General features: G+C 47.0%; 1 protein-coding gene across 1 annotated transcript in view; it reads left to right on the top strand.

Moving 5' to 3' along the window:
- The window catches only part of LOC121585017 (semaphorin-4C-like), a 47,329-nt gene that overhangs the window by 24,091 nt on the left and 1,690 nt on the right, over positions 1–21,548 (top strand). The window contains exons 2-15 of the mRNA XM_041901330.1: positions 4,035–4,237; positions 9,858–10,012; positions 10,766–10,828; positions 10,988–11,086; positions 11,527–11,623; positions 11,723–11,842; positions 12,413–12,564; positions 14,676–14,851; positions 15,223–15,367; positions 15,643–15,856; positions 17,229–17,344; positions 17,916–18,073; positions 18,312–18,403; positions 18,901–21,531. Coding sequence (XP_041757264.1) covers positions 4,135–4,237; positions 9,858–10,012; positions 10,766–10,828; positions 10,988–11,086; positions 11,527–11,623; positions 11,723–11,842; positions 12,413–12,564; positions 14,676–14,851; positions 15,223–15,367; positions 15,643–15,856; positions 17,229–17,344; positions 17,916–18,073; positions 18,312–18,403; positions 18,901–19,811 — 2,601 coding nt within the window. The 5' untranslated portion in view covers positions 4,035–4,134 and the 3' untranslated portion in view covers positions 19,812–21,531. The remainder of the gene's footprint in view (positions 1–4,034; positions 4,238–9,857; positions 10,013–10,765; positions 10,829–10,987; positions 11,087–11,526; positions 11,624–11,722; positions 11,843–12,412; positions 12,565–14,675; positions 14,852–15,222; positions 15,368–15,642; positions 15,857–17,228; positions 17,345–17,915; positions 18,074–18,311; positions 18,404–18,900; positions 21,532–21,548) is intronic.

Below are 21,548 nucleotides of genomic sequence, written 5' to 3' on the forward strand. Positions count from 1 at the left end.
GGAGTTCTGTCCATATGGCAGAACTGGGTCAAGGAGGCCTGTCCATATGGCAGCCTAGCAGGTCCGAATGGAGCAGTTGTATTGTCACATACACCGGATAGGTGCAGTGAAATGTCTTGTTTTACAGGGTCAGCCATAGTACCACGGAGCCCCTGGAGCAAATTAGGGTTAAGAGCGTAGCCCTCTGGAGAGTGTGTGTGTGCATGTGTGTGTGTATGCGTCTTTGTTAGTAGTTTGTAGTTGTGCTCAGTTAAATACAACACTGCTACCCCTAGACAGTCTTTTAACTTACTTTTAAAGTGAGTGGAAATGTTCCATAAAAGTTTCCTCCAGCTGTTTTGCCCATAGCATAGAGGGTGTGAGGGTGTTTGATCCTGCCCTCTCAGCGCTGAGGTGAAATGGGCTATGTTCAAATACAGACGCTGCAGTAAAGGGGGGATGTGAGAAGGGCAGGGAGGGAGGGAGGGGGAGAGAGAGAGAGATAGAGAGGAAGGAAGCTTTGTATAGATGTATTTGTTTTGGGGGAGGAGGGAGGAGGGAGGAGGGAGGAGAGGAAGCTGTGGTGTGGTTCTCTGTACATACAGTATGACCAGCTTGGTTTAATGACCTCCTCTACTCTAGTGTAGTGGTACGACACTGTCAGTCAACTCTCTCTGCCTGGACACCTGTGACCTCTGGAAAGGTCACGGATTCAAAGGTCACAAGGCCTCATTATCAGTTGATGAGAAGGGAAGAAAGAGGAAGCGATGGACAGGAAGCGAGGGAAGGAAACAGGAGGGCATGAGGAGGACAGAGGTTGAACAGAGAGATGGACAACACTTGAGAACGGATATTCCGCTCAACTCACTTCCTATCCTAGGCCCCCCTCTTTCCTAATCCTAACCTCCTTTCCCGACATCCATCCCCATCGGAAGAAACATCAGTGTGTTTTCTCCCCTGGGGGACTTAGCTGAATCCAAACACACAAACCAAGCAGCATAATCGGAACATGTGCCTTATTTCTCTCTCAACGTCAGGCTAATTAGCTAGCGTTTGTCGGAACACTGACTGTTATTATTAGTCTGCCATGTCGTTTCTAATTTGTTGAACGTCATTAGCCAGCTCAGTGAAAACAAGTCCCCACCACCAATCATTATAAGGTGATTCAATATAGTCAAGAGGGATACGTGATTGGCTGTCTGCCTGACCGCCTGTTAGACCCGCTGAATCCAAGACCCCCGCCTCCTCCTCCTCTCTTCACCTCACCTTCCCCCGCTACAGTATGTTTACACAGGGCTAGTCCTCTTAATCCAACCTCCAGGATGATTACTCACTCCATTTCTTAACTCTAAGCAGAAAGAGAAAAATAAGATAGAATGCCGTTATTGAGGATTGGAGGACTCTCAGCAGCTTGGAAGATAACATGAAGCCTGTTCGCTGCTGTTTTCAGATGCCCTCCATGTCTCTAAACACACATGTTTCTGTCCATGTCCCTCCTCTCTCTCTATCTCTCCTTCACTCTCTCTCTCTCTCACCTCATTCTCTCTCTCTCCCCCCTCTCTCTCCACTCAAGACGATAGCCAAAGGCCTCTTCATCGATCCAATAAAACCTAGAGTCAGAGCTGTGAGCTGTGAGTCATCAAATATTCTTATCCCGGCCCTCCATATAAGCCTACTCATTTAGAGCACATTTCGATGATCTTAGACTTTTTCTGTTAGTGCGGCTGCTCTTACCTTCCAAAAACAAAAATCAATAGGAGTCAGATTGGGTTCAGAACGTGCAGTACAGGCTCCGCATCTCAATTCACACCCCCGTCTCCTAAATGCCAAACAAGACAAAGTCTGCGTGTTGAAACAGACATTTAAAATTCACATAACATTTAGGGCCAAGTTACAGTGGGGAAAAAAAGTATTTAGTCAGCCACCAATTGTGCAAGTTCTCCCACTTAAAAAGATGAGAGAGGCCTGTAATTTTCATCATAGGTACACGTCAACTATGACAGACAAAATGAGGAAAAAAAATCCAGAAAATCACATTGTAGGATTTTTTATGAATTTATTTGCAAATTATGGTGGAAAATAAGTATTTGGTCAATAACAAAAGTTTCTCAATACTTTGTTATATACCCTTTGTTGGCAATGACACAGGTCAAACGTTTTCTGTAAGTCTTCACAAGGTTTTCACACACTGTTGCTGGTATTTTGGCCCATTCCTCCATGCAGATCTCCTCTAGAGCAGTGATGTTTTGGGGCTGTCGCTGGGCAACACGGACTTTCAACTCCCTCCAAAGATTTTATATGGGGTTGAGATCTGGAGACTGGCTAGGCCACTCCAGGACCTTGAAATGCTTCTTACGAAGCCACTCCTTCGTTGCCCGGGCGGTGTGTTTGGGATCATTGTCATGCTGAACGGCCCAGCCACGTTTCATCTTCAATGCCCTTGCTGATGGAAGGAGGTTTTCACTCAAAATTTCACGATACATGGCCCCATTCATTCTTTCCTTTACACGGATCAGTCGTCCTGGTCCCTTTGCAGAAAAACAGCCCCAAAGCATGATGTTTCCACCCCCATGCTTCACAGTAGGTATGGTGTTCTTTGGATGCAACTCAGCATTCTTTGTCCTCCAAACACGACGAGTTGAGTTTTTACCAAAAAGTTCTATTTTGGTTTCATCTGACCATATGACATTCTCCCAATCCTCTTCTGGATCATCCAAATGCACTCTAGCAAACTTCAGATGGGCCTGGACATGTACTGGCTTAAGCAGGGGGACACGTCTGGCACTGCAGGATTTGAGTCCCTGGCGGCGTAGTGTGTTACTGATGGTAGGCTTTGTTACTTTGGTCCCAGCTCTCTGCAGGTCATTCACTAGGTCCCCCCGTGTGGTTCTGGGATGCTTACCGTTCTTGTGATCATTTTGACCCCACGGGGTGAGATCTTGCGTGGAGCCCCAGATCGAGGGAGATTATCAGTGGTCTTGTATGTCTTCCATTTCCTAATAATTGCTCCCACAGTTGATTTCTTCAAACCAAGCTGCTTACCTATTGCAGATTCAGTCTTCCCAGCCTGGTGCAGGTCTACAATTTTGTTTCTGGTGTCCTTTGACAGCTCTTTGGTCTTGGCCATAGTGGAGTTTGGAGTGTGACTGTTTGAGGTTGTGGACAGGTGTCTTTTATACTGATAACAAGTTCAAACAGGTGACATTAATACAGGTAACGAGTGGAGAACAGAGGAGCCTCTTAAAGAAGAAGTTACAGGTCTGTGAGAGCCAGAAATCTTGCTTGTTTGTAGGTGACCAAATACTTATTTTCCACCATAATTTGCAAATAAATTCATTAAAAATCCTACAATGTGATTTTCAGGAAAAAAAAATCTCAATTTGTCTGTCATAGTTGACGTGTACCTATAATGACAATTACAGGCCTCTCTCATCTTTTTAAGTGGGAGAACTTGCACAATTGGTCAATTGAGCAATAAAATGCAACGGCACAGACGGATATTCTTCATTTAATCTCTATGAGTAAATACAATTTGACATTTAATGCACGTTTAGAAGTCAACGGCTTTCTTCTCAAATAGGTAAACAGCATCAAAGTGTTGATTTGGCTTTCTGATAGACACCAGCAGGTGTGGAATGGTGATTCCACAGAAGGAGGGAAAGCAGAATATGTTTGATAGTGTATTCCTGTAGCATTTCTTGTGTGTTTTTAAGCCGTGTCTGTGGTGATGTTTGTATCATTTACCTCCATTATTTGAACAGGCTGCCGGTAGCTTCGCCTGTCAAAGACAAAACAAGTCTGATGTTTGACATATTCATACTGGATAATTATTATAAACTAGATTGTGTGTTGAATTGTCCTTGCTTTGACATTACTTTTCTGAGTCTGGTTGATGTGCTGCCAACACACATTAACTTTGATAGCTCTGCATTTCAATGTAATAACTGTCATTGAATTGGCTTGACAGAGCTCTGATAAGTTGTTTGTTGTGCGGCTGTTATCGTGGTAGTTGGTTATGATGCTTTAACTGATTTTGTTATATCTTTCTTTGGCAGACTGCCAGAGGCTGTGCCCACACTGTCTATCTCCCCTGTCCCTCCTCATCAACCAGCGAATCAACGGCCTTGCTGAGACTGGGTAGGTCCTATCGGAGCCATGGGTGAGGCTAAGGTCCTGCTGTTGGTTCTTCTGATTGGTTGGGAGAAGTCGTTATGTCTCAACTGGAACCCAGTCCCACGCAAGACGGTCAGATACCATGGTGAGTAGATACAGGCCATACCATGTCTGCGCCTGAAATGGAACCCTATTGACCAGAGCCCATAGGGAATAGGGTACTATTTCAGATGCAGCCTATATTAACTGTTCACAGTCACTCAGTTTCCTGTTCTCCTGTTGTCGACTGTCTGTTTTAAGTCCAGCGGTCAATGAAAAAACGATATATAATTTCAAAAGAGGAAGTAACTTACTTCTGCCTCATTGTCACTCATATTCCACATAACCACCTCACACCTTTATTCTGTCCTTTCTTTTCCTCCACTTCCTTCTCTTTCTTCTCCTTTTTATCTCACTCCTCCCTCCTTTCTTTGCTTTCAGCCCGGCTAAGAACCAAACAGCCTGTACTGTTTTCACAAAGACATCACACTTCAGCTCCACTTAGCAAGACTGCTGTTATATAAAAGCAGCCCCCTTTTCTGTCGTCTTTTCTTATTCCCATCTTCCCCACACTCCTTTTCCTGTCCCTGACTCACACTCAACCGTCATTGTTGGTGGTGAGCGGTGAGGGGTGTGGATGGGAATACAATGGAAAAAACTATCGACAAGCAGTCAATACCAGCTTGAGAGACACTGCTAGCGGTAACTCACAACTCCTGCTCACTCAACTCTAGTCAATCCACAGGCTCAACCCAGACCAATAAACAGACTTGGTAAACATTCAACAGGCAATGCAAACAGCCATGCAGCACGCTGCATGAGAGAGAGAGAGAGAGAGAGAGAGAGAGAGAGAGAGAGAGAGAGAGAGAGAGAGAGAGAGAGAGAGAGAGAGAGAGAGAGAGAGAGAGAGAGAGAGAGAGAGAGAGAGAGAGAGAGAGAGAGAGAGAGAGAGAGAGAGAGAGAGAGAGAGAGAGAGAGAGAGAGAGAGAGAGAGAGAGAGAGAGAGAGAGAGAGAGAGAGAGAGAGAGAGAGAGAGAGAGCAGAAAGTTAAATAGAAGAGAGTCTGAGACAAATAGAGTTGAAGAAAGAGAGACAGTGCAGAGAGAGAGAGCAGAGAGAAAGAGAGAGCAGAGAGAAAGAGAGGAGCAGGGAGCAGACTGCCTTAAAAGGACAGGAAATAGCTTCACATGAGCGAGAGGAGCAACGGAGTGAGAAAGAGACAGAAAAGACAAGGACACACAAAGCGCAGAACGTTTACAAAGTGTTTTATGTCACGTGGAGCTGTCTCTCTGCACACGCAGATCACATAAACATGAACTCTGTGTGTGGTGCGTGTGTGTGTGTGTGTTGGACCAGAAGTCCTCACCAGGATAGTAAAACAAGGATAATTCGGACAAGTGACATTTCGCCGGTCCCCACAAGGAAAAGGGTTATTTTAGGTTTAGGGTTAAGGTTAGGGTTAGTTAAAGGGTTAAGGTTAAGTTTAGGGTTAGGGGTTATGGAAAATAGGATTTTGAATGGGAATCAAGTCTTTGGTCCCCACAAGGATAGTAAAACAAATGTGTGTGTGTGTTTGTATGCAGTTTGGTGTGAGCAAACGTGGGACAATAAAGAGAGAGAGAGAGAGAGAGAGAGAGAGAGAGAGACCCAGAGTGTGTGTATGAATAATGCTTAGCCTGGCTGTGTGAGGGATTTAGTACTCCCAGGCAGTTTGGGGTGGGTGGTGATGATGGGGGAAGGGGGGGAGATCGGAGCAGAGATAATGTTTACTCCCTCTCTCCCCCCACCCAAGCCCAGGCCACGCATCTATAATTATGTGTGGCTTAAAGTCATTTAGGTTGCGAAGGGGGAAAAACACAAACACTTTGAACTGCTTCTTCTCTCTCTCTCTATTTCTACTTTCTACTAGTTTGTTTGAAAAGCCAGCAGGATGCTTTGATGCAGAGAATGAGACTAAAACTTAAAAGGAAAAACCAAAGCAAATGAGTGGTGCTGATTGAACGAGAGAGATAGAATGAGGATGTGAAGTGAGACCATCCAGAAGAGGGATGGGGGATGGACTTTTTCATTTTCTCTCTCTCTCTCTCTCTCTCTCTCTCTCTCTCTCTCTCTCTCTCTGCCCACCAATTACAGTAATGAGTGGTTGGGAGGGATGCACTCACTAACTGTAAGTCGCTCTGGATAAGAGCGTCTGCTAAATTACTAAAATAAATACAGATAATAGATGGATAAAGTTGGGGTGGGTATGTGCGTGATTGGGGGAGGACAGACAGAGAGAGAGATACATCATCCATCCATCCATCCACACACTATCTGACATGAGTGTCACTCACCCCCCACCTTCCATCTCTCCATCCCTCCATCCTCCATCTTCCACTATGTCCTGATTGAATGGGATTAATAGTATGGAGCAGATGTGACCTAGAGTGGAGTAGAGGGGCTTTAAATCGTATTGTTCTGTAAACAGCTGGGGGTCTGTCACAAAACGGCTATGATTTTCATAAATCCATCCACGTGCCGTTCTCTCTCTCTAGGCAGGTTGAAGTAGGCACTCTTAACCACGGCACTCTTCTTCAGAAAGGTCATTTGTGGAATAAATCAACAACTCCTCCACTTGTCCTGTTGTTGTGTTAATCCACTTTTAACATTTCCTCTCCATGTTTGCCCTCCCACTCCTCCCCCATCTCTCCCAATCCCCTTCATCTCTCTCACCACTCCCTTTCCTAATCTACAGCAATTACACAGTGCTTCCCATCTCCCTCTCTCTGCTCTCATTCTGTCTCATGCCTTGACATTCAATACAACACTCTGAAGTTTCCCTAGTCTCCTGATGCAACAACTGGGTTTGCGTGTGTCTGTCCGTGATACTAATGTTTGTGTGTACGTTTATCCCCATGTGGGTACCTGACTTGAGGGATTGTACCAGGAATGAGGGATTGTGTGTGTGTGTGTGTGTGTGTGTCTTTTGTAGTGGGTGGTGTGCTGTACAGTGTGTATGTCTCCTTATTTCTTGGTCTGTGTTGCTGCTTCAAAGATCCTAAAATAGCCCTTTAATTATAGTGCAGTGTGTGAGCTCCTCCATGGTTAGCAACTATAAGCAGACCCTGGCAGTATTTATAGTAAAGCACTCAAAGAAAAGAAGGAGCATTAGCTTGCTGGAGAAGAGAGGAGAGGCTGGAGCAGCAGCATACATGGAGGCACATCAGAGGAGATCTAAACTAGTCCTGGATCAGTCTTAACTGAGCCCTGCTCTCTGCTCCCTGGACCGCCTGGCCTGGCCTGCTTCTCTGCTGCTCTGGCCTCCCTCCCTCCTTCCAACAGACTGACCCTGAGCTCGCCCACAACGGCACACACAGAAACACACACACACAGATACACACAGAAACACACACACAGATACACAGAAACACACACACACACACACACCCACATAACTAGAGCGGGGCATCACAGAGATGGGAGTATAGAACTCCTTAAGTGTAGTGGCTAGCTAACATCACAGGGAGACAGAGCGCTGGTGCTCTTGTTACCATAGAAGCCATAAAACTGACCTCGGCACATCTCAAGAGTTCAGCTGTAGAGAGACACAGACCTCTGCTGCTTCACCCACAACCAACATTTTATGTGTTTGCAGTTTTCCCTTTTGTGTGTGTGTGTGTGTGTGTCTGTGTGTGTGTGTGTGTGTGTGTGTGTGTGTGTGTGGACGTGTTTAACTATACTTGTGGGGACCAGAAGTCCCGACAAGAATAGTAAACGAACAAAAATCTGACCAACTGGGGACATTTTGTTAGTCCCCACAAGGTCAAATACTATTTAAATAATACAATAAAATAATATGCCATTTAGCAGACACTTTTATCCAAAGCGACTTACAGTCATGCGTGCATACATATTTTGTGTATGGGTGGTCCCGGGGATCGAACCCACTACCTTGTTGTTACAAGCGCCGTGCTCTACCAGCTGAGCTTTCTAGGGGGTTTAGGGTTAAGGTTAGAATTAGTGTTAGAATTAGGGTTAGGGTTAGGAGCTAGGTTTAGGGTTAAGGTTAGGTTAGGTTTTTGGGTTAGGGTTAAGGTTAGGGTTAGGGTTAGGGTACAGTACGGTATGGGTACGGCTACGGGTTAGGTTTGGGGTTAGGGGTTAGGGAAAATAGGATTTTGAATGGGACTGAATTGTATGTCCCCACAAGGTTAGCTGCGCAAGACTGTGTGTGTGTGTTTGTGTGTGTGTGTGTGTGTGTGTCTCATCTGTTGGAGTCATTAGATCTTCTCTTTGCTCTCATTTCTGTGGCATGTTCCTCCTTCCCCTTTCATTATATTTTCCCTTACTAGTACAGTCTCTCCTCTTATGTTGTTACTTTAATGTCTGGTATCTGTTCATAATAACTGCTAATCAGACAAAGACCCCTCATTCCACTGTATTAAAAATACCAAAAGATTTTTGAGTGGATTTTTCCTTTAAGGCCCCCTACCACGCATACAGGCCTCAGGGTTGCCCCTGTGTGGTGACAGACGGGAAGTGCAGCCTCCCATAACAGCATGCAATGACGCTGCCACTAATAATTGTAAACAACCCCCTTCAAGCTCTGCAAAACTTTCTGTGAATGTGGAGAAACATTATTGTCACTAAGCAGGTACCCAGGAGGGTTGTTTGGCAGTGTGTGTGGCGGGGGGAAGGTTTGTGTGTGTGTGTATATGAGTGAGTGTGTTTGAGTGCACAACCGTTTATGTGTAAGCACGCGTGTGTGTTTACATGGGTGCAAGTGTGTGTGAGTATGTGTGTTATAGTGTGTGTGTGTGTGCGTGTCAACGGCAGACATTTTCTGGCTGTGTAGAACCTAGCAGATGTGCTCTGGGCTCCCTTGAGGATGTCTCGTCTCCTCTCTTCTCTTCTCGTCTCTCCTCATCCAGCACACGCGCCCATACCCTCCAACGTTTATACGCTGCTGCTCTCTAGATAATAACTCTAGTTCCACCTGTATTCCCTTCTCCCACCGCCTGTCCCCTCAAGTTTCCTCTACTTTCCTCCTTATCCTGTCTTTCTATACCTCCTTGCTCTGTTTCTCTCTCTCTCTCTCTCTCACACCCCCACCCCTTCCTCTCTCTCTGACTTGCTGTCCTCCACCCCACCACCTCCTATAGTTCTGGTGTGTTGCTATACCATCAAACTAGGCCAGGAAGGAAGTCACATGACGTGCCCACCATAAATCAGAAGTGAAGTCTCTTCCCCCTCCTGTAGGATCTCAGGTTTTATTTTTAGAGGAATAGGAATATTATTATTCAATTCATGATATCACTTTACTGAGGCTTGCCTCATTTTTCGCACATGACTTCCCTTTGCTAAGAGCGAGACGTAGAGACACGACAGGGAACAGAGGTGTGGATAATGGAAACCAAACTGCATTTGTGCTCTGTCAGTTTCTCCCTGTGTGTTTGTCTTTTACTGCATTGTGTGTGTGGCTGTGTGTGTATGTGTGTGGCTGGGTGTGTGTGGCTGGGTCTGTGTGTGTGTTGGGAGGGGTGTATGTGTGCTTGGGCCTTTACCTGTGTCTCTGTGTGTGTACCACTTTGATGAAAGAGAAAGTCATCAACATCACACTGGTGCTGAACTCCCAATATGGTTCCAAAGGTGCTTGATTTGTGCACAATACTTCGATCTGCAATGCCATCAGGTCAAGACGTGTGTGTTTCTAACAGTATTGACTATGTATGTGTGTTCCTCTACAGAGGTGCTGGACAGCATGGCCAGGTTCCAGGCTCTAGGTGTGTGGAACTACACCATGGTGACCCTAGCTGAACACGAGAGGGTTCTATATGTAGGAGCTAGAGAGGCCCTGTTCGCCCTGGACCCTAATGACATCAGCAGACAGCTACGACCTCAGGTAACTACACACAGACAGACACATGCACACACACACACACACACACACACACACACACACCTCAGCACAGCAGACACCAATGACAGCTACAACCTTAACCCCATAGACATGCTACACGAGTGCAGTCAATTTCTTGTGCAACATTCCTTCACTTTGTTGTATGGCAATACAGTTTTCTGATTCCGATGCCGTCTGTTCAGTAGTGAAGGGGGAAGAAGGTGATTACATGATTATAGGAATGTTAATCAGTGTAATTAGCCTCGTACAATAAAGGCTTGGTAAAACGTCTTAACATGCCTCTGTCCCTCTCATCTCATATCCCACTCAGACATATACCAGCACTATGGGGATTGTTATCTGATTCAACATTATAATGAGAATGAATTGGATTGTTGTGTGACTGATGATGAACATGCAACAGTTCTGTGTTGTGATCATCCCAGTAATTTGCAGCCCACCTGTTCGCTGCTGCTCTGTCTACTGGGTGTAGAGGGATGATAGAGCCACTGGATGCCACCTGCCCCACTATGTCTTCACTCTGCACCTATCTCAACATCTGCCTTCTCCTCCCACTGTCTCTATATCCATCTCTCTCTATCTGTCTCTCTCTTTCTCTCTCACCCAACTCTATTTCTATCTGTTACTGTCGCCGTCGCTCTCTTCCACTCATCTCTCTCTCTCTCACTCACACATCCCTCTCTCTATTTCTCTCCCCTCCCTCTCTCTCTCCCTCTATTTCTCTCTCTCCCTCAGATTGAGTGGCCAGCACCACAGGAGAAGAAGAGAGAGTGTGCCACCAAGGGCAAGAACAACCAGGTACATATCCTAAAAGTTTCTGTTTACATTTGAGTACCACCTTAGACTGAGTACCCCCTTAGACTGATTACCCCCTTAGACTGTGTGAGTCGATGGTTATTGCTATAAATGGCTGAATAGTATGCTTCAGTCTCAGTCCCATCTTTCCCCCACCCACAGACGGAGTGCTTCAACTACATCCGCTTCCTGCAGAGCTACAACCACACCCACCTCTACACCTGTGGAACCTATGCCTTCCAGCCCAAATGCACCTACATCGTGAGTGGCTTTCAATGGCCGGGCCCTGGTCAAAAGTAGTTTACTATAGAGGGGAAATGCTGCCATTTGGGACAAACAAGGCCAACTTCATCCCACTCCCTCTGTCAGGAGGTTTAATTAGATTTGAGCTGTCCTTGTGGTGGCTTCACAGCTATCAGCACCACTGACAAGGTGTCATGTCTCGTATCTTCTATCTGACGCTTCCACACCACATCCTCCCTAAGGCTGAATCCTCTGTGTCAAAGGAAAGAATATCCAATGCCAACGAAGCCGTGGTATCTGGCTCTAAATGTGTTTGTAACGGTGATATGATAAGACAGTGTGGTGGATGCAGGGAGCGAGAACTGTGGTTCCTGTTACAAATGTTGTCACGGACAGACAGAGCCCGGAGCTGTGTTAGACTGACCACTGACCACTTGTGTCTATGCATGTGTCCACAGAATGCAGACCACTTTAGTCTCAACCCTGGCTCCCTTGAGGATGGGAAGGGCAAGTGTCCCTACGACCCAGCCAAGGGCCACACAGGCCTCATAGTGGGTAGGTCATCTATTCTGTTTTATTCTATTCTGTTTGATTCTATTCTATGTGTAAGTGTTCTCTAATTGTGCCTATCCTGCCTGTCTCTGTGTCTCCCAGACAAGGAGCTGTATTCAGCCACACTGAATAACTTCCTGGGCACTGAGCCTGTGATCCTGAGGAACCTGGGACAGCAACACTACAGCATGAAGAGTGAATACCTGCCGGCCTGGCTCAACGGTGAGAGAGAGAGAGAGAGAGAGAGAGAGAGAGAGAGAGAGAGAGAGAGAGAGAGAGAGAGAGAGAGAGAGAGAGAGAGAGAGAGAGAGAGAGAGAGAGAGAGAGAGAGAGAGAGAGAGAGAGAGAGAGAGAGAGAGAGAGAGAGAGAGAGAGAGAGAGAGAGAGAGAGAGAGAGAGAGAGAGAGAGAGAGAGAGAGAGAGAGAGAGAGAGAGAGAGAGAGTCAGAGTCTATGGGAAAGAGTTGGAGATGAGAAATTAGATAAGAAAAGGAGAGGAGAGGGTTAGAGGCTAAAATGAGCAGAAAAGCAGTGAGATGGAAAAAGCAGGTGAGAGGTGGAAAGATGAGGTTAGAGGAGTGGACAGGAGGGATACATGAGAGAAGAGGGGTTAGAGATAGATAAGGGAAGGTGAGAGGGTATAAGATGAGATGAGGTTAGAAGGTTAAATAGTAGCGTATTTGAGAGGATGGGCGATTAGGGGGAGTGGAAGTGGCAGTGTGTGTGCACATGTGTGTGACTGTGCAGTCATACATGCGTGTTCATGTCTCGTGTGTGTGTGTTGTCCCCACAGAGCCTGACTTTGTGGGCTCGGCCCTGGTGAGGGAGAGCAGTGGCAGTAAGGAGGGGGACGATGACAAGATCTACTTCTTCTTCAGTGAGAGAGCTGTAGAGCTGGACTGTGACACAGAGCTCACTGTGGCCAGGGTGGCCCGCGTCTGCAAGGTAGGCTACACGCATACAGTACCAGTCAAGTTTGGACACACCTACTCATTCCAGGGTTTTTCTTAATTTTTTACTATTTTCTACATTGTAGAATAATAGTGAAGACATCAAAACTATGAAATAACACATATGGAATCATGTAGTAACCAAAAAATTGTTAAACAAATCAAAATATATTTAATATTTGAGATTCTTCAAATAGCCACCCTTTGCCTTGATGACAGCTTTGTACCCTCTTGGCATTCTCTCAACCAGCTTCATGAGGTAGTCCCCTGGAATGCATTTCAAATAACAGGTGTGCCTTGTTAAAAGTTAATTTGTGGAATTCCCTCCCTTCTTAATGTGTTTGAGCCAATCAGTTGTGTTGTGACAAGGTAGGGATGGTATACAGAAGATAGCCCTATTTGGTAAAAGACCAAGTCCATATTATGGCAAGAACAGCTCAAATAAGCAAAGAGAAACGACAGTCCATCATTACTTTAAGAACTTTAAAAGTTTAAAGTGCAGTCGCAAAAACCATCAAGCGCTATGATGAAACTGGCTCTCATGAGGACCGCCACAGGACTGGAAGACCCAGAGTTACCTCTGCTACAGAGGATAAGTTAATTAGAGTTAACTGCACCTCAGATTGCAGCCCAAATAAATGCTTCACAGAGTTCAAGTAACAGACACATCTCAACATCAACTGTTCAGAGGAGACTGCATGAATCAGGCCTTCATGGTCGAATTGCTGCAAAGAAACCACTACTAAAGGACATCAATAAGAAGAAGAGACTTGCTTGGGCCAAGAAACACAAGCAATGGACATTAGACCGGTGGAAATCTGTCCTTTGGTCTGATGAGTCCAAATTTGAGATTTCTGGTTCCAACCGCTGTGTCTTTGTGAGACGCAGAGTAGGTGAACGGATGATCTCTGCATGTGTGGTTCCCACCGTGAAGCATGGAGGAGGAGGTGTGATGGTGTGGGGGTGCTTTGCTGGTGACACTGTCAGTGATTTATTTAGAATTCAAGGCACACTTAACCAGAATGGCTACCACAGCATTCTGGTTTGCGCTTAGTGGGACTATCATTTGTTTTCAACAGGACAATGACCCAAAACACACCTCCAGGCTCTGTAAGGGCTATTTGACCAAGAAGGAGAGTGATGGAGTGCTGCATCAGATGACCTGGCCTCCACAATCACCCGACCTCAACCCAATTGAGATGGTTTGGGATGAGTTGGACCGCAGAGTGAAGGAAAAGCAGCCAACAAGTGCTCAGCATATGTGGGAACTCCTTCAAGACGGTTGGAAAAGCATTCCTCATGAAGCTGGTTGAGAGAATGCCAAGAGTGTGCAATGCTGTCATCAAGGCAATGGGTGGCTACTTTAAAGAATATAAAATGTAAAATATATTTTGATTTGTTTAACACTTTTTTGGTTACTACATGATTCCATATGTGTTATTTCATAGTTGTGATGTCTTCACTATTATTCTACAATGTAGAAAATAGTAAAAATAAAGAAAAACCCTTGAATGAGTAGGTGTGTCCAAACTTTTGACTGGTACTGTACATGGCTACACACACACACTCTCACATACACACACACATACACACACTGCCACCGGAACACACACACAAGCACACCACTCAATCCTACTCTGGGTAGTGGTAGGTAACTGCTCACTTACTTTTTACACTGAGACACAAACACTTCCAACTCTCGTTTCACTCTTTCTTTACAGTCACTACCCTCACCCAGTTCTATCCTTATTAGGTATCAATAGTTATCAGGAGAAGTTACGAGTTATGAGGTCAGAGTTTGCCATCCACTATGATTACATCATACAACCCGTTGTTTTTCCTGGTGAGGTCAAAGGAGTCTGGATAAACCCTTGCCCGTAGACTACCTCTCCTAACTCTTCCTCTGTCTCTTCACAAGTCTATCTGACCCTGTTCATCAGTGTGATCACTTTCTCTCCTTTACAATCACTCTTCTCACCCAATTCCATCCTACAATGGTATCGAAAACCATCAGCAAATATTCTGGATTTTCCCATCCACACTGGCAATATGCCACCTCTCCTGATTCCTGTCACCTGACTGACTCTTGTGTGTCTCTCCCTTCAGGGTGATCTGGGGGGCACCAGGACCCTGCAGAAGAAGTGGACCACCTTCCAGAAGGCCAGGCTGGTGTGTTCTCTCCCCGAGCGACACGTCACTTTCAACAACTTGCGGGCAGTCTTCACCCTGCCCGGCCCTGATTGGCGCACCACCACCTTCTATGGCATCTTCCACGCCCAGTGGTGAGTCACAATAACACTACCGCCAGGGGGTTCGATGTGCCAAAGAGAATAGGCTCTCTCTCTCCAACTTAGCACTTTTACTAACACTGGGTTGGTGTGAATTCTTATTCTACAGTATCTAAACTTTTCCAATGCTTTTGAAAATATTATATTATGCCCAGAATTACAGTTTTACTAGCCTTGAGTCAGCTAACGTGTCTTCTCTGTGTATAGACCTTTTGAATTATGTTATTATCTCCTAGTAAAGCACAACCATCATTATATATCTTCATATCCTATTTCATACAAACAGACAATGTAAAATGACTACAGAAATAACACTTTTGCTAATAATCTTAAGCCCATCGTTTTGCTGTTCTCTCCCGTCCCAGGGGTGATGTGGATGTGTCAGCGGTGTGTCAGTACCAGATAGGGGAGGTGAAGAAGGTGTTTGACGGCCCTTATAAGGAGTACAGAGACGCGTCCCAGAGATGGGGTCGATACACTGGCACTGTCCCCAGCCCACGGCCCGGAGCGGTGAGTGATGGAGGGAGGGAGGGTGAGGCGGGGGGGTAGAGAAAAAGAGAGTGAGCGGGGAGAGAGAGGGAGGGATGCGGAGGAATAGAGTGACTTGGACAGGGAGAGTCTGGAGAGTGATCAGAGCCAACAAGCAATGCCAGTCTGTCCCGCAACTAACAATGTTCCTTGTTTCTTCCCCCCCCTCTCTCTCTCTCTCTCTCTCTCTCTCTCTCGCTCTCATCCCTCTGTTCTCTCCTCTCTGTCTTGCCTCTCCTTTCTTCTTCACGGTGCAGTGCATTACAAGCTGGCACAGGGAGAATGGCTACAACAGCTCTCTTCAGCTGCCAGACGCCACCCTCAACTTTGCCAAGAAGCACCCTCTGATGGAGGAGAAGGCACAGGCTCGCCCCCTACTGCTCACCAAGGGTATCAACTTCACCCGCCTGGCAGTGGACCGGGTCAGCGCCCTGGACACACGGGCATACAACATGCTCTTCTTAGGCACAGGTAACTATTGACAGGACATACAATATGGGCTAAGAATCTACCCACTGAAGATGGTCGAGTTAGAAGTTGCCGCAGATTCAGAATATTTCTTACCTTACCCCCATTCCTAAGCTTAACCACAATGGGGGAAACACAAAACTGACTGAAATCAGTGTACTGTTTAAGAACTTCCCATACGCAACATAAAAGTATAGGACCAAGACAGGTCCCAGATTAACCCATATGCCCACTAAACATGCCCTGAACCACAGATGTAGGATCAGTTTACTTTAAGCCCAATCCCAAGAAAACGCTCAAGAAGACCCACAGTTTGCCTGAGATCAGTGTTCAGGTGGTTTCAGAACTTCATCCTACTCCCATAAGATTGTCTTACGTCAGATAGCACGACGACTCCAGCTACATGGCCAGTTGAAGACTGCATGTGGCATAGGAAGGACAATGCCTGTCTGGAGACAATGACTTTCATAAATAACATACAGTACATCCAACTACAGTAGCTGCTTCCCATTAAGTAGCCTACTACTTATAATTCCACTCACTGCAGTGCAGTGTAGAGTGAATCCCTGACTGTGCCTGCGGTGTGTTGGAGGCCCATGACTGTCAGAGAGACGATGGGCTCAGTAGTTTGGCAGGCCCCCTGCTGCCTTGCTTCACAGCACAAACTCAACGGGGCCCTTGGCACACGTACACACTGCCAATTGGGCTGCAGGCTTGATTAGCTATTAACTGCAGGAGGATGACAGCTGATGCGGAGAGAACGGGTCTGGCGAGGGCGGTTAGAAATGGAGGATGGGATTGGGGGATTAGCCGAAATGCTCTCGACACAGCGAGAGAGGAGCATGATACGTCATGCATGATACAGCATTTACGTGTTTGTGTGTGTGAGTGTTTGTTTGTACTTGTGTGTGTATGTGTGTGTTGCTGCTCTGCTTTGTGCCAGGCTCCCGTCTGGTCCAGGGTCAGTCCCTCACATTATCTGTGACAGTTCCACTGTGGTGAGGGCAGGAGGCAGGGCAGGCTCAGCACACACAGCAGATCTCTGCTCATAAAAGCACCATAAACACAGACAAACATACAATGTCACACCGCCGGCAGCAGCAGCTCAATCGCCATTCAAAGCAGGGGATGTAATCTTGATCACAATATTACCCAAAGAGTAAACTACAGTACAATATTCTGAAATGATATTCATCTCTCTCTTCTCATCCTACATACTGCTTTCCTCTTTATTCCCTCTTCTCTTTTCCTTCCTCTATCTTTCTTCCTCTCCTCTCGTCCTACTCTCTTTTCTCTCTCCTCTACCAATGCCTCCTCATCCTCTCCTCCCCTCTTTCCTCTCCTCTTTTGCTCCCCCTCTCCTCTTCTCCTCTAGCGGATGGCTGGTTACAGAGGGTAGTGATCCTCGGCTCTGAGGCCCATGTGATTGAAGAGATACAGCTGTTTGATTCTCCCCAGCCAGTGGACAGCCTGACCATCTCTCACACCAAGGTAACAATCAACACTAAGTCCAGGAGTTTTCCCCAGCTCTACACATAGACCAACAAGGTGTACTTGTTCATCAAGCTGCCTCACACTACAGAAACAGGAGGTTGGCTCCTGCCCTATGGGGCCGTTCTGAGTTTACTTACACATAGACCATCACTGGACCAAGAGTATGCCCTGATCATGTGACCCAACTAGGAAAGACTCCGGGCCCTACTCATCACCATTGTCTGAATGTCACCACTCTGTTTCACTGACATTACACTCACATACTGATCCTTATCTAATTAAACCAGGCTTTTCCTGGCCAGCTATTTCATAACAAGCTTTGCTCTCTAGCCAAACATAGAAAGAAGAGGGTAGGGAAAACAAAATGTTATTGTAATTGAGAGTGATTATCCCATTATCTTTATCTCCGCTGCCCTCTGTCTGACTTGTTCTTTTTCTGTTTCTCCCATCCTCCCCTCCTATCTCTATCTCCTCCCTTTCTCTTTTTCCCCTCTTTCTCTCTCTCTCTCTCTCTCTCTCTCTCTCAACCCCCCTCTCTCTCTCCCTCTCTGTCTGCCTATGTCTGCAGAAGTACTTGTACATTGGCTCACGTTCAGAAGTGCTCCAGCTTCCCTTGGCTAACTGCAGCCGCTATCAGTCGCAGCCAGACTGCCTTCTGTCCCGGGACCCCTACTGTGCCTGGGACAGTGAGGGTCGCGCCTGTGTCCGCATCGACCTCCACCGCGGGTGAGCATGTCTGCCTCTCCCCTCCACTCCCCCTCTGCCCCTTTTTAGTGGTTCTGCCTTCCCCTCTTCTACCTGCCCCCTTCTCTCCTCTGTCCCTGCTCAGTGGGCTGGGTCTACCTGTGCTTGCTCAGTGGGCTGGGTCTACCTGTGCTAGCAGCAGCTTAGTGGAGGCCAGTAGCAGAAGGTGGAGGCCAGTAGCAGTTATTAATGCCTGTTCTCTGTGCTCTCTGTTCCACAGGTCTACCTCCTCCCTATCCCAGGATCTGATGCTGGAGAGATTCAGCAGGGGCAAAGCCAAGTTTGACAAGCCAGTGGCCATCCCCAGCCCTGGTAAGTGGGAGAGAAACTGGACTGGTGGCCCCTTGTGGCAATAGCTGATCACTACAGTTGTAGTTATTTTTGATAGGTATTGAATGGATTTGAAAGGGAAGGGGAAAGGGGGATACCTAGTCAGTTGTACAACTGATTGCATTCAACTGAAATGTGTCTTCCTCATTTAACCCAACCCCTCTGAATCAGAGAGGTGCGGGGGGCTGCCTTAATTGACATCCACGACATCGGCGCCCGGGGAACAGTGGGTTAACTGCCTTGCTCAGGGACGACAGATGTTTACCTTGTCAGCTCGGGGATTCAATCCAGCAACCTTTCGGTTACTGGACCAACGCTCCTACCCGCCAGGCTACCTGCCGCGAGCTTAGAATTTAGTAATTGAATCAAGTTTAATTGAGTTCAGTTGAACTAAGTGAATTGAACTGAATTGAGATGAGTTGAATTTAGAGTTCAGGAATTAAACTTATTGGCTAACACATACCCTCTCTCTCTCCCAGACAACTCTCGACTGAGGAATGTGACAGTAGTGGTGGAATCAGACATGGTGCTGCCCTGCCAGCTGGTGTCCAACCTGGCCCAGCCCTCCTGGCTCCTCAACGACCGGGAGCTGCAGCTAGGAGACGAGGAGGCCGGGGGGCCACGCTTCGACCGGGCCCTGAAGGCTCTGGTGGTCCCCAACGTGATGCCGGTGCACGCAGGACGCTACGTGTGCTACTCGGAGGAGCAGGGGGTCAAGTTTCAGACAGAGCGCTACCAGGTGTCGGTGGTGGCCAGTTCTCCTGTGGTCATGGCGGCCCGGGCCCCTGACGGCAGCATGGGTCTGTTCTGGGTGATGGTTATCACCCTGGGGGCCGCCTGTCTACTACTACTGGTGGTAGCTTTGTATCTGAGGAGGCGTCTGAAGCTGGCCCTAGGTAAAGGAGCGGACATGAAGCCCCTGGAAAGCACCCTGGTCTACCCCATCACCCTGCCCAAGGAGCCACCCACCTTCGTGCCCAGCAAGATGCCCAGCGACGAGGACCGCTTCTGGGAGACGGGCGCCAACTACTACTACTCAGACGGCTCGCTGAAAATCGTTCCCGGCCACGCCCTGTGCCCCAGCAGCCAGTCTCACCACCACGCCCCCACGGCGTCTCCCAGCGCCATCCCCGGCCAGCCCATCCACTCCCCCAGCCGGCTCAGCCTCACCAACATCAGGGGCTCTGGCAGCAACGGCTACATCCGCCTCAACCTGAGCTCGGCCGGGGAGGATAGGGTTAGCGGGGGTGGTTCTGGTGGAGGAGGGCTGGGGCTGGGGCTGAGCGGGGGCGGGAACGACTATTCCAGCCCTTTCAAGGAGGAGCTGCGTCGGACCCTGCAGCAGAGGAGCGTGCTGCCTGATGCCAACCCTGAAGAGTCGTCTGTGTAGCAGCAGTTGTCTTTCTCCGCGCCCGTTGTAATGAAAAAAAATTATAATAATTGACAACGAACGGCAACTAACCTACCTCCCTCTTTAGAGGACGCCTTTCTCTCTCGACTCCACTCTCACTCCATGCTCTCTCTCTATTTTTCTGCCAATGCTCGTTTGGCTGACTCTGTGACTGGTGGCAGATGTTTTTTTGCACACAGCATGTAATGTGACACACACTGACCGTTCCTCAGCATCCGCTCCTGTTATTGCCACACTGACTGTCACTCTTTACCTTCTTAACCAGTTTAACTTGCTTAAACTGTGCAAATCTCAAGCTGTGTAAATTCGGTATTTAAAGACAATTGAACGCAGAGGGCCTACACCTCAAGCATAGCAGTCAAACAAACTGAGAGGTTTCCTGAGAGCACTCCTTCATGATAAGAGACGTCCAAGAACTCATGACAAGGTTATAGCTTCAGGGCTAAACCAATAAAGCAAGCAGCACGAGTTGACTGACTGAAAGATGGAGGAGCTGGCTTGCCTTTTTTCTGTTCTGTTGAGGACTTTTTCGCTTGCTGCACTTAACATGGGAGTAAGAAAGTCGATTTTGTATTTGTGAGCAAAGAGAGTGAGAGAGTCACATAAAAGACAAATTAATCCCAAAAGCATGACGACAATCACGTTCCTCTCTCAGGGGGTAAAACCTGGGAAGGAAAAGTGGGATAAAGAGAGAGTTAATGAAGTGAGTTTTGTTTGAAAGACATGGGGGGGTTTACATGAAGGACAAACTCTTAATTAGACTTTCTCGGCTCAATTTGTACTTTTTTCACGTTGTCAGTCTTTCCTCTGAGAAAGTCTTCAACCCCTGCCACATTGATATATTGTGACAATTTAAATTAAGACATTTCTGTGTGTTCTTTTTCTATGTCTTATGGACTACGGAAGCGACAAATGGAGACCAATGGCTTTAAAGCGGCCCTCTGTGAATGAGAATGTGATGGAAGCATGTACAAACTTCTCCTATCCCTGCACAAAGTAGATATCTTCCCAAATAACCTCCACACTAGTAAATACATTTTAGCACTAGTTTTACAATAACTACACTACACATTTATACAAGTGGTTGATGGGAATTTAAACCCATTCTGATACTTATACACTTCCTTGTGATGTGGTTATGGAAATTTCTGTTTGACATAATCCCACAACAGAACCTACAACAGCACACTCACTTATTATTCAGTATTTCAAATGAGACAAAGGCATTGTTTTCAGCCATGTAGTAGGGATGGCATGGGGGAATGTAGGTAAACTCTCACTAAACTGTTGCGACTGCAGTGGATGTCTCAACAAGTGCTTTATATCATATTTTTGTGTATGAGCGGGGGTGGTGGCGAGTTGAACTGCCAAAAGGACCTCCCTCCCCTGCACCGCCCTGAATGCCAAACCTGGTGGATGTCGTAGTGTGTCCTGGAGGGGACGGAGCCACAGCACTGTACCTGGACACACCCTTTAACCACTTATTTCCCTAAACCCCACCCACCTACCTACTGACGTCCAGAGAATGATCTGTTACCACTGTGGAAAGCCTGAACACAGAGAGAAGGATGGACACTCAACTGTAAACACACACTGCCTGTGCTGTTGGAGGGACAAGCAGACAACAGATGGAAGATAGATTAATGGCCTGTGATAAACCAATGGCTCCAGAGAGCAATCAGAGGCACATCAATCAGAGGTATGGCTCTCTCTCTC

The sequence above is a fragment of the Coregonus clupeaformis genome, chromosome 16 (genome assembly GCF_020615455.1).
Source record: "Coregonus clupeaformis isolate EN_2021a chromosome 16, ASM2061545v1, whole genome shotgun sequence".
Taxonomy (NCBI): domain Eukaryota; kingdom Metazoa; phylum Chordata; class Actinopteri; order Salmoniformes; family Salmonidae; genus Coregonus; species Coregonus clupeaformis.